The 12,876-nt window shown below is 40.3% G+C and overlaps 2 protein-coding genes across 2 annotated transcripts; both read right to left on the bottom strand.

Annotated features, from left to right (window-relative positions):
• Window positions 1-1,851: 1,851 nt before the first annotated feature.
• On the bottom strand, window positions 1,852-4,782 carry LOC102230313 (c-Myc-binding protein-like). Its single transcript, XM_023328228.1, has 5 exons — window positions 4,658-4,782; window positions 4,440-4,512; window positions 3,871-3,919; window positions 3,631-3,760; window positions 1,852-3,184 (listed from the first exon to the last, which is right to left on the bottom strand). Exons 1-5 carry the CDS (start codon window positions 4,670-4,672, stop codon window positions 3,110-3,112), a joined length of 342 nt encoding a protein of 113 aa, XP_023183996.1. The 5' UTR covers window positions 4,673-4,782; the 3' UTR covers window positions 1,852-3,109.
• A 3,548-nt stretch (window positions 4,783-8,330) lies between these two features.
• cysltr1 (cysteinyl leukotriene receptor 1) lies at window positions 8,331-11,850 on the bottom strand. Its single transcript, XM_005810941.2, has 2 exons — window positions 11,458-11,850; window positions 8,331-9,888 (listed from the first exon to the last, which is right to left on the bottom strand). Exon 2 carries the CDS (start codon window positions 9,827-9,829, stop codon window positions 8,714-8,716), a length of 1,116 nt encoding a protein of 371 aa, XP_005810998.1. The 5' UTR covers window positions 9,830-9,888; window positions 11,458-11,850; the 3' UTR covers window positions 8,331-8,713.
• Between the last annotated feature and the right edge of the window lie 1,026 nt (window positions 11,851-12,876).

Here is a 12,876-nt window from a genome sequence, read left to right as displayed (position 1 = left end):
TAGCAATGGTAACAGTGCAGGTTTGGTTCAAAATCCATGTCCGCTCAGACCAAATCAGTCATACTAAATGTATTTTTATTTCTTTTTGCTGTATTTATGGTATAAATTTAAGTAACATCATAATTGCACACTGGAAACCAAATTAGCTCTACCTCAAAACCTAAATTCAAATGATCTCCTCTGTTTGGGGTCCAGCCAATAAGCGCCCAGGAAAAAGGATGTGATATATTTTCACAAATTGACCTATTCCAATCTCTGGGTAGTTGATTGGTGGGCGGGGCAATAAATCAGCAATAGTATTAATAATTTCACTGAACTTTAATCCAACCTCCGACAACCAGCCACGCAAGATGGGTGGCATCAACTAACTCGCTCATTCTTTGGTAAGCTAGAAACACTCTGTTGAATAACTTGCACAGCAGCAGTTTCAGGTTTCGCCATGTGCCTCATAACAGCTTAAAAAAAACAACAACAACAGAGCGGAGTGTGGGGAGAAAATGTGGATAAAACGGGAAACGTCACATCACCAGTTTGACAGTATTTCAGATATTTAAAGCAAAAGAAACCTAATCAATATTTATCGATAGACTGATTGCGACTGATAGTTTTAAGCCATTTTGCCCCGCCCTATGTTGAAATATTAATAAACTCACCAACACTGAGTATGTTCATGACCAACTGTCATTCATGCAGATGTATGCATACAGGTATGCATGTATTTCTGCATATATCTGCATAAATTATGGTTTCAACTTGATTTTGTAATAACTACGTTGATCCTTAGCTTCCTGGCTACACAAACACAAATGGTGTTTATTGAAAACTTGGCTCCTTACCCCCTCACCCATTTAGTTGGTTGGCTGTGTGTTAAACTAGTCCTGTGAGTTTTACTCAACATTTAGTGGAGTCAGGTAACAGCAACTTGTAGCCTAGACGCCTGAACTGAAACCTGATTTGATCAGATTTTCTTCAGGTGTCGTTTGTGGCTCATTTGGGAGGAGTTGTTGCTGGGCTGACTATCGGATACGTCTCCTTCATTGATTTCAATGTGAAGCTGTGTAAAAACCCACTTTTCTGGATTTGCATATTTGGATATGCCGTCTTCCTCATCTTCGCCGTGTTCTGCAACATCTTCATCTCTCCTGCATCATGGCACTGGAGAAGATTTCACCCAGAGTTTTGCTCAGGAGTCTTGTTTTGACTTGTCTTAAAGTCTTTGTGAATATCAACAAATTGTTTATCTTGATACAGTACTGATCCAGATTTTCTAGTTTTAAAGCTTGTATTGTGACTTGGTTTATGATAGGGCCATTTAGTGGTGTCTCATAGAACTGCAAAGACACTAACTGTCTTATTTTTCAGCTGTTGGGCCACTTGCATGCAGTCAAAGCCACATTGTGAAGAGAGTTTCATTCTGTATCGCACTAGGTGACAAACAACCAAGCAAGGAAGGCTGGACTGGTGCCGTGACAAGCCAGGAGGGTTAAACACTATAGGCAAAACAGAGGTGTTTGGAATATTTAATCAAATCATATTTGATTTTTTCCAGATAAGACGTTAAACTTTCTTAATTTCCATATACTGATTTAATGGAAACCATTGTTTGCATCAACATCTCTCATCCAGTGTGCACAAAACTCCTGTAAATATGAATTATTCTTCACAAGAAGAACTTTTTTTTTTTTTTTGGCCAGGCAGTGTATGTTTGAAATTGAAATTATTTGAAAGTCGCTTTTCGTATTTACTCAGAAACAAATAATGCTCAACAGAGGCACGAGGCAGTTTCTGTACAGATTATCCTTAAACTGAACAGAGAAGAAAACAAATCGGAACACAGAACAATTTAAAACATTTATTGTTTATGAATTTGGTTTGGCTGTTTCAACAAAAACACTGAACATCTGTTAACATTTACCGTCCAATCAGAACAGGATTGCTATAATGTATGAAAAAACCCCACCAAAGCTACAGACTGTCTGTCTTTAAACTCAAAGCAGTAAAGACTAGTGAATAAAAAAAATGCTTTTCCCTCTTATAACATAGCTCTAGTTTATTCACAATATGTATCTAAACTTATAAAAGTAAAAGGTCATGACCTATGTGCATCAGTGAGCTGTGAACTTTTCTGGATTGGTTGCGTTCACAAATTTCTAAAAGACATCAAGGATTTTTAAAACCTACTCATTTTTTTTAATGGCTCAAGAAATTAAGCTTTTTATTTTTTCTTAAATTATCAGTAAAAGTAGCAAATAAGCCTTTGAAAAATAATCACTTATCTAGAGGAGCTTCACTTTTTGAATTCAAGTCCAAATCAGACTTTTCATGATGTACTGCGTTGAGATGCAGCTGCATCTCTATTGAGAAGTCTGCAGTACTTGTTTTCTTTTATGGTAAATGTCCATAACTTTTTCAATGGAAAAACTCAACATGAATCAGTTTTTGTGCAACCCTGTGGAAATCTGAATGAGGAGCTCAGGCCTCAGAGAAATCTGGTATTGGCCACTAAAAGCTGTGCAGTGAGGGTTTCAAAACTTAAACTAGACTTCTGAGCATGTTGGTAAGCAAACAGCAGAACATAACTGTCCACAATGGCAACAAACTTTGTTTCTGGAAACAATTAACCTATTATAGCGCAAGACCTACTTGGACCCCGGCCGTCTTCACTTCTGTAGTTTAATGTATTATTGTTTCTGAATGCATTTTGCATGATCAGTGATAAAAGATCAGGGTTAAGATATCGTAGGAGTATTGTAAAGAAATGCAAATTGCCAGCAGAGCTAGAATAATTGTAGGTTTGTTTCCCCCCCTCATGCCAGTTTCAGACCACAGGCTGCATAAATCCAACAGATTAAACGATGTGACTTCCCTACACAATGAACACGTGATCGCGTTTCGAGACTGAACCCTCAGGAAAGATACATACAAACATATACAGAATAAGTTAGAATATAAGAAAAGCATAAAGTTAACATTTAGAGATAAACGTCGCAGCCACATAAAACATTCGACTTTCACCTTTTACAGTGTCGTCCGATCTTTAAATTCAAACTGACAGCAGCATAAACAAACAAAACGTCTATCGAAACGAAGACCAGTTTGTTGTTGAGCTCTAGTTGGCAGCGGCGCCATCTTCTGGAGCTTCTGGTTCATCGTCTTCTGGAGCGTCTGGTTCATACCGCTGCAGCTAGGAAGACATCCCCAAAACACTGCTCTTAGCTTTGATTTCATTTGACCAATTACTGGGTTTTCATAATGAGAATCATTAGAACAAAAGAAAACATCCCATCGGAGGCATCAACGCAAACAAAAAACATGCAAATAATCCTGACACTCTATCCTTATTAAAACTGGGCCAGTGATGGGAGGAGGTTCTATAAGGGAGTTTTATTTTATTGATTACACCCATGTTGGTTCTGAAATCCATTTCATTCACTTATAAAGTCAATAAAAGACTTTTTTTTAAAAAAAAGCTATGAAAAAATAAAACTACTGATAGAAACCAGCGAAATGTCATTTGCACATAAAAAAACATGACAAAAAAACCGTATTGATTGGAGTAAAACGTACATTTCGCTGACTATTCAGAGCAATTATACAGAATTACATTAGAATAAAAAGAAGCAAACATGCCTTTGCTTTGAGGTCTTCGTTTTCCTCCTCCAGACATTCACACCTCTGTCTCAGGTCGTTCGCCTCCTGCTGCAGAGCCCGTGTGTGTGGTGAAGTCAGGGTCACGGCACCAAGACGCTCCTTCACATATCTGGAAGGAGTTAGTTCAAGGATCCACAGCCAGCGAGCGCTCAACGAAAACCTAAAATCACCGCCGGCTGCACCAACAAATCAAACGTGGTGGCAAAACGAGAAGGATACTCCAGAGCCTGGGCAGGCTTCTCTTGTTGCTCATACAGAGACGCAAAAACTAAAAAGGAGCAGAAAGAGGTTACAACATAAATCTCTTGTTTCTTGGAAGACACGTTTATCTCACTTCTTCATTTAGGAAAGGAAAAAGGCGAATATAATTAGTCAGTTTATACCTGTGTTATTCTAGTAAGTGCGAGGCAAATACGTGTCATCTAAGAAATAGATACTTGAAAACTGATAGTAAATTCAGGACGTTTTAATAAATGCTATGAAATTTGAACTTTGTAATCAATTCCACATACTTTAAAAGCAGTAGAAGATTTTTTTTTCTCTTATTTAATCTGAAGCTATATCTCACGTTATGATTTTTATTCTTATTTATTTATTTTGCCTATAAAACCGTGAAACTTGAATTTTTACTTAAACAGTGAGAATTTCACATCGGCTTCCATGAATTGCAGAAGAAGAGCGAAGCGATCAAACGCGTCTTGTCTTGCGACTCCATCGTAAAACCCAGGAGTTTACAGCCTTTGTAGTGCAAATAAATAAATAAATAAAAAAAAACATAAGCGACCCACCAGTGGTGAGACTGTCCACAACTCCACTTCTTTCCAAATATCTCCTGAAATGTTCTCTGTCGGCGGGAGAGACCTGTGGGAAGAAAACCGCGGTGGTTTAACAGATGATTTTTTTTCCTCTGCAGCCTCCGGGCGGCTAACAGCGCAGCTAAGCCTGCAGGATCTCCAACCGACCTCCTTTACGCGGAGAAACAGAGAGCGACATGAAAAACACTCACTCTGCGACGCGCCATGACGACACAAAGCTGCGAAACGGACCGAATGCAGAGCGGAGATATTTGCTCTACGGGTTTATGTCGGCGCGAATGGAAAACAGGTTCAGTTCGACGGCGGGACCGGGACCGGGAGCAGCTTTTTTTTTTTTTTTTTTTTCCAGCTAAGAGGAAACCCGGGTTTTCAAGAGGTTCGTATAATATTGACTTCCTGCTGTCATAACAAGACAGTTTATAGCGTCTGGTGAAAAACACAACTGTGTTTAGATATATTAGATATATTTAGATATATTAGATATATTAGATATATTTAGATATATTAGACATATTAGATATATTTAGATATATTAGATATATTAGATATATTTAGATATATTAGACATATTAGATATATTTAGTTATATTAGATATATTAGATATATTTAGACATATTAGATATATTTAGATATATTAGATATATTTAGATATATTAGATATATTAGATATATTTAGACATATTAGATATATTTAGTTATATTAGATATATTAGATATATTTAGACATATTAGATATATTTAGATATATTAGATATATTTAGATATATTAGCGGAAGCGGCCGTTGTTGGGTCAAAATGTTTATTCAGCACCAGGCGCCCGGCGGCTCCGGGGAGTCGGACTGGTTCCCCATAGATTTGGGTTCTGGTGAAGAGGAGCCCGGTGTTATACAGAGCTGTGTTATGCCGAGAATTGCAGGCCCTGTCGCGGGAGCGCGCATCGCTCTAAACTCTCGCATATTGATGAGCAAACGAAATATGACCGAAAGAGGAAACTTTTGAAGATATTCGTAACATCATCGCGTTTCTTAACCGTGTAAGCCATAAAACGGTGGGTGTTATTTCGCGGATTAATTGAAATAAATACAGTTTTTATAGCTTTATTGCAGGGGTCTCAAACTCAATTTCCCCGGGGGCCGCTGGAGGTAGAGTCTGGGTGAGGCTGGGCCGCATTCACACACACGGTCTCCTCAGCCGAACCTTTCTGATTGCCTATTACCATATTTTATTTATTACCATATTTGGCCGTAGTCAGGCGCTGTAACAGCCGTAATTGTGTAGTGTTTCTTTTGAGATACTCTAGTATTGCTAATGATGTCAGAAGTATGCGCCATGAAACGTGCTAGATGGACATGTTAGCTCCCTAACTTAAACACAACCCAGGCGTTACAGCGCCTAACCTTAATTACGTTACACTGATCAGCAACTTCCGGGTCTAGACTGGATGCTGAAGCACGTGAAGCGGGAGCGGCCGCGGAAATTGCGCATGTACCGCATGCAAATAATGACAAATAGAAAATGCAAATAGGCCCGGCCGATGTCCCGCCCCCGAGAGCAATATACTCCACCGTGATTGGTAAGTTCGTTCAGCTCCGCACACAACACTGAAAAGTGCCAATTATATCAAACTCGCGGGCCGCACTAACATTAAACTTTCATATTAAGGCGGGGGCCACAAACTATCGTCCCGAGGGCCGCAGTTGGCCCGCGGGCCGCGAGTTTGAGACCCCTGCTTTATTGAGACATATGAGTCGAACGTTTTTCAGTCAGTGTTTGATAAAAATGTTCTCCGCAGATGGTTTGAAATTCTCCATGTTAGCAGGGGATGCATTTTTTGGCAATATGGATTTTGTTCCTGCCGATATCTGCATGCCCTCTCTGTTTTCCTCAAATATCATCCTATTGATGTGAAACTCATACCAGTAGCTAAGAGGGTAAGTGTAATTATGTAGAAAAGGTGAAATCCCTCTTAACTCTTTATTTTTTCAAGCTAGGAGGGGGATGCATTTTTTGGCAATATGGAATTTGAGCCTGCCGATATTTGCATGCCATACCTATTTTCCCCAAATATCATCCCATTGATATAAAACTCATACCAGCAGTTCTTAGAACTACTCTGATTATGTAGAAAGTTAAAATCCCTCTTAACTCTTTATTTCTCCATTTTAGCAGGGGATGCATTTTATGGCAAGGCCTATTAAATATAAATATCATCCTATTGATGTGAAACTCATACCAGTAACAGCACTTACTTTAAGCGCAAACATAGGTGTGTTTGCGCTTAAAGTAAGTGCTGTTTAAATATATATATATATATATATATATATATATATATATATATATATATATATATATATATATATATATATATATGAAACCACATCTTGCTGGATGGCATGTTATACTGTTTCACATTTCCACATTGACACTTTCATCTCTTTGCTTCTCATAAATGTCCTTGTTGAGAGGATAAAATGTTAAATTAACATTCTAGTTATCCAATTATGACATATTTTATTATAATAAACAATAATTGTTCTTGCTTTTCTCGCCTTGTTGCTTCCAAGCACCTCTTCACATCTTTTTGGGACTCTCCAAGTGAGTTAAGGAAACCTATTGTTATGAATATTCTTTTGTTGAAATTAATGAAAAAGTGATTTAATTTTTATGTTAAACCAAAAATAAAAATAGTTTGTGCATGCTTTACATTTAGCAAGGTTGCATTGTCAGATTTATTTCCTTCAGTATCCTTGCAATAGCGATAATAAAAAAATAACATTTTCTACATAATCGCATTTGTTCCCATAACTGCTGGTATAAGTTTCATATCAATAGGATGATATTTGAGGAAAATAGAGAGGGCATGCAGATATCGGCAGGCTAATGATAGGCTTTGCCAAAAAAATGCATCCCCTGCTAAAATGGAGAAATAAAGAGTTAAGAGGGATTTTACCTTTTCTTCATAATCAAACTTGTTCTATGAACTGCTGGTATGAGTTTCACATCAATAGGATGATACTTGAGTTCAGTCACTCTCACGGCCTGTTGCTTATTTACCTTCCAGACACCAGAGCGGTGTCGGTTGTGTCATCTGAGCCAAGACAACGAAGTCGCAAGCAAAACCTCTTTCAGTTAAAGGTTCCCTTCAAAACCCTGTTATTAGTTTTAACAGCGTTTCTGTTGCAACGACGTGGTAAAGTGAGATGAGATAAATACATGAGATGAAATGGTGTCATGTGATGGATTTCTAATGGGACGTAGTAAGAAAATAGAGTAGGAAAAGAAAAAGAAAATAGTTGCTACGTTTTGGATCAAGATCAATTTGCATCGCCCCGTGGAGGTACTGCTTCGTGTTAACTTTGAAAAGCATTAATTGAGATTGATTTTGAAAAATCATTTTGTCACTATCTGCTGTAGAGAAAGTTGTTTCAAGACTCAATTGAAGAATGTCAGCCAGTCGTTTCTGTTTTGGTTTAGTCAGGGGTTCTCTCATCTGCCTTTTCACAAATAAATGGAAATTGGGTGTAATTAAACATTCCAGACAGTCGATCAGTTTTTTGATCGATTTATCAATTGACGACTAAAAAGGTTATTGTGGATTTTTGTTGTTGTTGTGCTTTTTAAAGTGAGGTTCAGAGGTTAATAGTTCCCGAATCTGTAGCAGAATGTCATGTAGTCCTGAGCTCCTTGAAGGGCAATTAAGTCATTACTGTAGTACTGGAAGTTTAACAAGCTGGTAAGATCTTATCAAAGTAAAAGCAGTTTAAAAGTTGAAATAAACTAAGGCAGCTTCAAAAGCTTTGAGAACATTTCTAAACTGGCAGTCGCTGAATGTAAACACTGCAGTGGAAGAAACTGGACAGAAATATTTGTTTATCCACATGATTTATTGTCTTGACGTTGTGTTTACGTCCACAGCATTTCACAAAGACGGCACATGTCCTTCATAAGAAACGAGACACATTCATGACACTCAGGGTTCAAAACATCTGTTAAAACGTTATCCAGGACGCATTCCTACAGCGATATGATCATACACTAACCTATGAAGTACAACAGGTTGCTGTTTACTGTTCGTGTGATATTATATTACTCATTTAAATAAGCAGTCTTTTGAAAAATAAATATCCATTTCAATGAAACCTGTCTTCATTAGTCTTATAACTTACTGAACGTTTAATACTCATGCTGCAGCAACATTTGTAAAAAAAAAAAAAAAAATTAGTTTTTTTTTCCTTTCATGTTTCCTTTATATGTTGCTTTCATTCCCTGCTTTAACCAAAGACCCTCTGCTTGTTCGAAGATCTGCCAGGCATGCCGGAGTTAAGCCTTCGACCTGGTTCTGGTTCTCCCCGGACTCTGAGCTCACGATCTGCTTCATCTTGGACGGGCGACGCATGGCGCTGTTTTTCATCGTGTTGCGCAAGGAGGACAGGCGACTGCGGAAGCTCTCTCCGGAGAAGAAGTACAGCATGGGGTCAAAGCACGAGTTGCAGGCGGCCAGGCACAGGGTCACCACCACGGACTTATGCATGAAGCTCTTGTCTTCGCAGGTCATCGCCGTGGAAAGCAGACTCAGGTGGATGGTGCGCTGTATGTGGTACGGCATGAAGCTGACCAGGAAGGTCAGCAGGACGATGACGATCATCCTGATGGCTTTCGAAGCCGAGCTCTTCTGTCGACGGGCAGCCGGGTTGCGAGAAAGCAGAGTGCGGACTATTCCGGCATAGCAGATTAGTATAACCAGGAAGGGCAGGATGAACCCCAGCACTAGAGCAAAGTAGTTCAGCGCCTGAAGCTTGGGTAGACGTCCACTATTGTATTCCGGTGGCTCGAAGCATTTGGTTTTGTTTGACTTTGGGTCGAAGGATTGACCAGTCATGAGAAAGGGCGAAGATGCGAAACTGCTGAAGACCCATATCCCCAGACACACAAAGCGAGCGCGGTTCACCGTGGCCATCCCCAAGTTCTTCACGGGATAAACTATAGCCAGGAACCGCGTGACGGACATGGCGGTCATGAAGTAAATGCTGCAGTAGAGGTTCACGTAGAGGAAGTAGGAGCTGATGCGGCAGAGGAAATCCCCTTGCTCCCACTGACCTTTTCGGACATAGTAGAGGACCCGCAGAGGCAGAGTCATCACGCACAGCAGGTCGGACATGGCCAAGTTCATCATGTAGACGTGAAAGGGCGTGATCTGGCGGTACGTTTTGATCAGCACGATCAGGGCGAAGCCGTTCCCCACAAACCCCAGCACCGTGATGAGGGAGTACGATGTGGAGTAGACCTGGTTACGGAAGTCGTCGATGGGGTGGCATTCTCCGGTTCTGTTGCCCACGCCGTCTGTCTCGTTCGAGTACACCATGTCTGGTCGCAGCTTGCCGAGGCAGAGGGGAAGACCGCGGGATAAAACTCTGCAAAAATCTGTGAGCGAAACACACAGGGGGAGAAGATACATACATTATGAGAAGCTGTTCTGATGAGATAGGTTGATTTAGATTTGACCTATTTTGAGCAGCTGTGCATGCTCTGGAGGGAACCGAGAGAGCAGATAAGCATTTTTAAGAACGTCGTCCTGTCACGTGACAAGAGATTTTATCAAAGCAGGAAAGGTGAAATTACTAATATCTGCCGCTGCTGCACAGGTTTTGACAAACGCAGTCCTGTCAGTCATAAGAAATAGGCATAAAGCAAAACTGCTCTCTGAAACCAACACCATCACTGGTGATAAAATGACTTGCAAACACACGCAGACTAGTTGATGGAAGGTTTTATTCATATGCTTATGATATTATTACGTGCTTCAGGGAAGCCAAATTCTTGACTTGACTATTATAGTTTTAAATGGTGTTAAGGCTTTGTTGAGCATTGTTGTTCAACAAAGGACTGCTGTTCTACAAGCAGTCCTTGTAAAGTTGCATAATTGTGGTTTACATATAGGAAGAGGCCTCTTCTGCGCTTCATCTACAAATATTTTCAGTGTATAAAAAAACGTTAAAATGAGAACAGAGCTTCAGTTAGATACTTTGGCGTTTTGTTTTTTTATCCGTCTATCAGAAAGACTCCAATTTATTCCATGGAGATTAGTTGTTTCTGTTGAAATGCTGAAGATGAAATAGTTTGAGGACTTCCTAAAAGTCTGTAAAAAAATTTTTATATATTATTTGAATTAACAGGGCAGTTTTAAGTTTTTTTTTACACCTGTTGTCTCCTGATTAGGGGATTAGGATTTGATCTCCGGTCCTTATTGTTTGCTGAAATGTCTTAAATAAATGTATTATTGAAAAAGTGAAGTACATCAGTTTCTAGTATTTTATTATTGTCTGGATTCTCAGACATCTCTTTATCTGCTGCCGATGTTTTTAAACCCGCCGCTTCTTCTTTCGTCTTCCTCTTTTCCTTATCTAGGAGTGACACTCCACATTATGCTCAGATATGCTAAGTAAGTCATTGAGTAAACAATGGTTGATCAATTTCCCGGCACCATTTCAGTGTGCCGTTTCCTGTCATTTTTAAGATGTTAAGAAAACAATGGTACGTATTGACAACGGTGGGGGAAAATGAGTGGCTAAATTGTGAAAAAGTATATTTTTAAATAGCTTTTTTTCTTTTTCTAACAATGCACCAGTTTTTAAGTCGAGTTGTTACATTTTCTGTCCTCCAGGTATTTGAAAATACACGAAATTCACACATCCTGGGAAAAATATAATAAGAATGAAGAAAACCACCTGGAAATATGAATTAAATGTAAGGAAAACGAATTTATCTGAACTTTTTTTCATGCATATTATCTGACCGTCTCAATTACAGCTTTTACATTCAAGTTCATATGTTATGCACGCGTTAAAATGCAAACATTGTAAAAGGACAAAACAAGCAAACGCCGTACGCTTAAGCAAACACTCCTGGCCAAGTCAAGAAGGCAGAAAGTAAAAACAGCCAAACAAAAACTTTCTCCTTCATCAAATAGGGCTTCAAAAAGGTCGTCCTTACCACCAACTTTCCAACTTTCTGTCCTGTTAAAGCAGGTCCAGGTGGTGCCGCTTCACAGAGTCCCCTCCACCGCTTCGCCTCATCAGCTGCGGAGGGATGAAGCTCTCTCTTCCCTCTCTCTCTCTCTTCAGGCTGTCAGCTGTTTTATGTGTTTGTCAGCGTAGGACCGGTCTGTCTCCTCGGCTACGCGGCGGAGGAACCCGGTGACATCACAGAAAGCCACAGACAGTGCAGCAAACGCAGAAACAGGTGAAAGTGAGGGGGGGGGGAGAAGAAGAAGAAGCAGCGGTGCAGAAGGGTTTGGTTTCGGTAATGTCTCTCTCAACTCTCCATCCTGCAGCCGTTTGAATACAGCTTAGTGCCGCTCTGCTTTTTATGCACTTCTTGATGCGTCTTGAATCTGTTTCCTGATAATTACCCCCCTCTCTGTCCCTCCCTTCTCCCTCCCCCCCAACCACAAACACACACACACACACACACCCTGAATACAGGACATGCAGGATTATGTGCGGCATGAACTTGTTCTCGGTCACATGTTTGCTCTCTCGTATCCAACCTGTTGTAACGGATATCTCCATATTTACAAAGTGGTTTGCAATATAGGCTACAGGCGAGCAGACGTGGCTTTTGACAAGGCGTGCACACGGACGACACGACCGGACTGTGTCGCCATGGAGAGCCAGCGGGTCTGCACTGACGATTAATTTTTATTCATTGCATAATGTGAGAGGAGTGTCTGGCGTGACTACAGTGCCGAGTCTGGGCTTGTCGAGATCTGAGGAAACTTGAGCTCACACGATGATGTTTACAGTTATATATACACACACACACACTTAGGCCAAACCCAGTGATGTGGAGTATTTCCTCCCCGCCTCGGTAATGAGCGTCATTTGCAGTGAGTTGATGGCGTTTGGAAAAGCCGGTTGGAAATGGAGGCACTCGTTCCGGAGGCTGGCGAGGAGGTGGAAGGGCAGCCCGATGACCGTAACTCGATTTTAATCATTCGACACCAGCGACGGAGGCCAAGATAAAACGGCGGTGAAGTCGGCGTGTCAACGCCAGCGAGTCTCAGAGGCTTATGGCTTCACTACGGCTAGCCTGTGCATTAAGCTCATCTCAAGCGAGTGCACAAAGTGTTTTGACCCCTTCTGCGAGTTGATGAAAGTGCATTTGTACGTTTTTTGAGTAATTCCCTACCGATTCCTCTGAACCTCTTAGTAGTTCGTGAATACACACTCGTGTGCACGCGCAGCGCAGCGTTGGCTTACTGTTTCAACTTTTGCAAAGTGGACTTGCAAATTCTTTGGAATCCTTTAAAAGTCCAATTTTAAATAAAATATTGTAATTCATGTATGCTGAACTTGGCAAATCAGATTTAATAGCATTCCTCTTTTTCAGTAAATCAATCTTGGTCCATGG

The sequence above is a fragment of the Xiphophorus maculatus genome, chromosome 23 (assembly GCF_002775205.1).
Source record: "Xiphophorus maculatus strain JP 163 A chromosome 23, X_maculatus-5.0-male, whole genome shotgun sequence".
In the NCBI taxonomy this organism is placed as follows: Eukaryota; Metazoa; Chordata; class Actinopteri; order Cyprinodontiformes; family Poeciliidae; genus Xiphophorus; species Xiphophorus maculatus.
Note: the sequence above shows the minus strand (reverse complement) of the source record. Positions and strands in the feature narration are given on the sequence as shown.

Bases quoted from the DNA above. Each gene is read 5' to 3' on its own strand.
- LOC102230313 (XM_023328228.1), bottom strand. The intron at 3,920-4,439 runs GTGGGTCGCTTA...GCTCCTTTTTAG, and splicing joins TGTGGACAGTCTCACCACTG to TTTTTGCGTCTCTGTATGAG. The intron at 3,185-3,630 runs GCATGTTTGCTT...ATGTCTTCCTAG, and splicing joins ACGAAGACCTCAAAGCAAAG to CTGCAGCGGTATGAACCAGA.
- cysltr1 (XM_005810941.2), bottom strand. From the start codon at position 9,829: ATGGTGTACTCGAACGAGACAGACGGCGTGGGCAACAGAACCGGAGAA.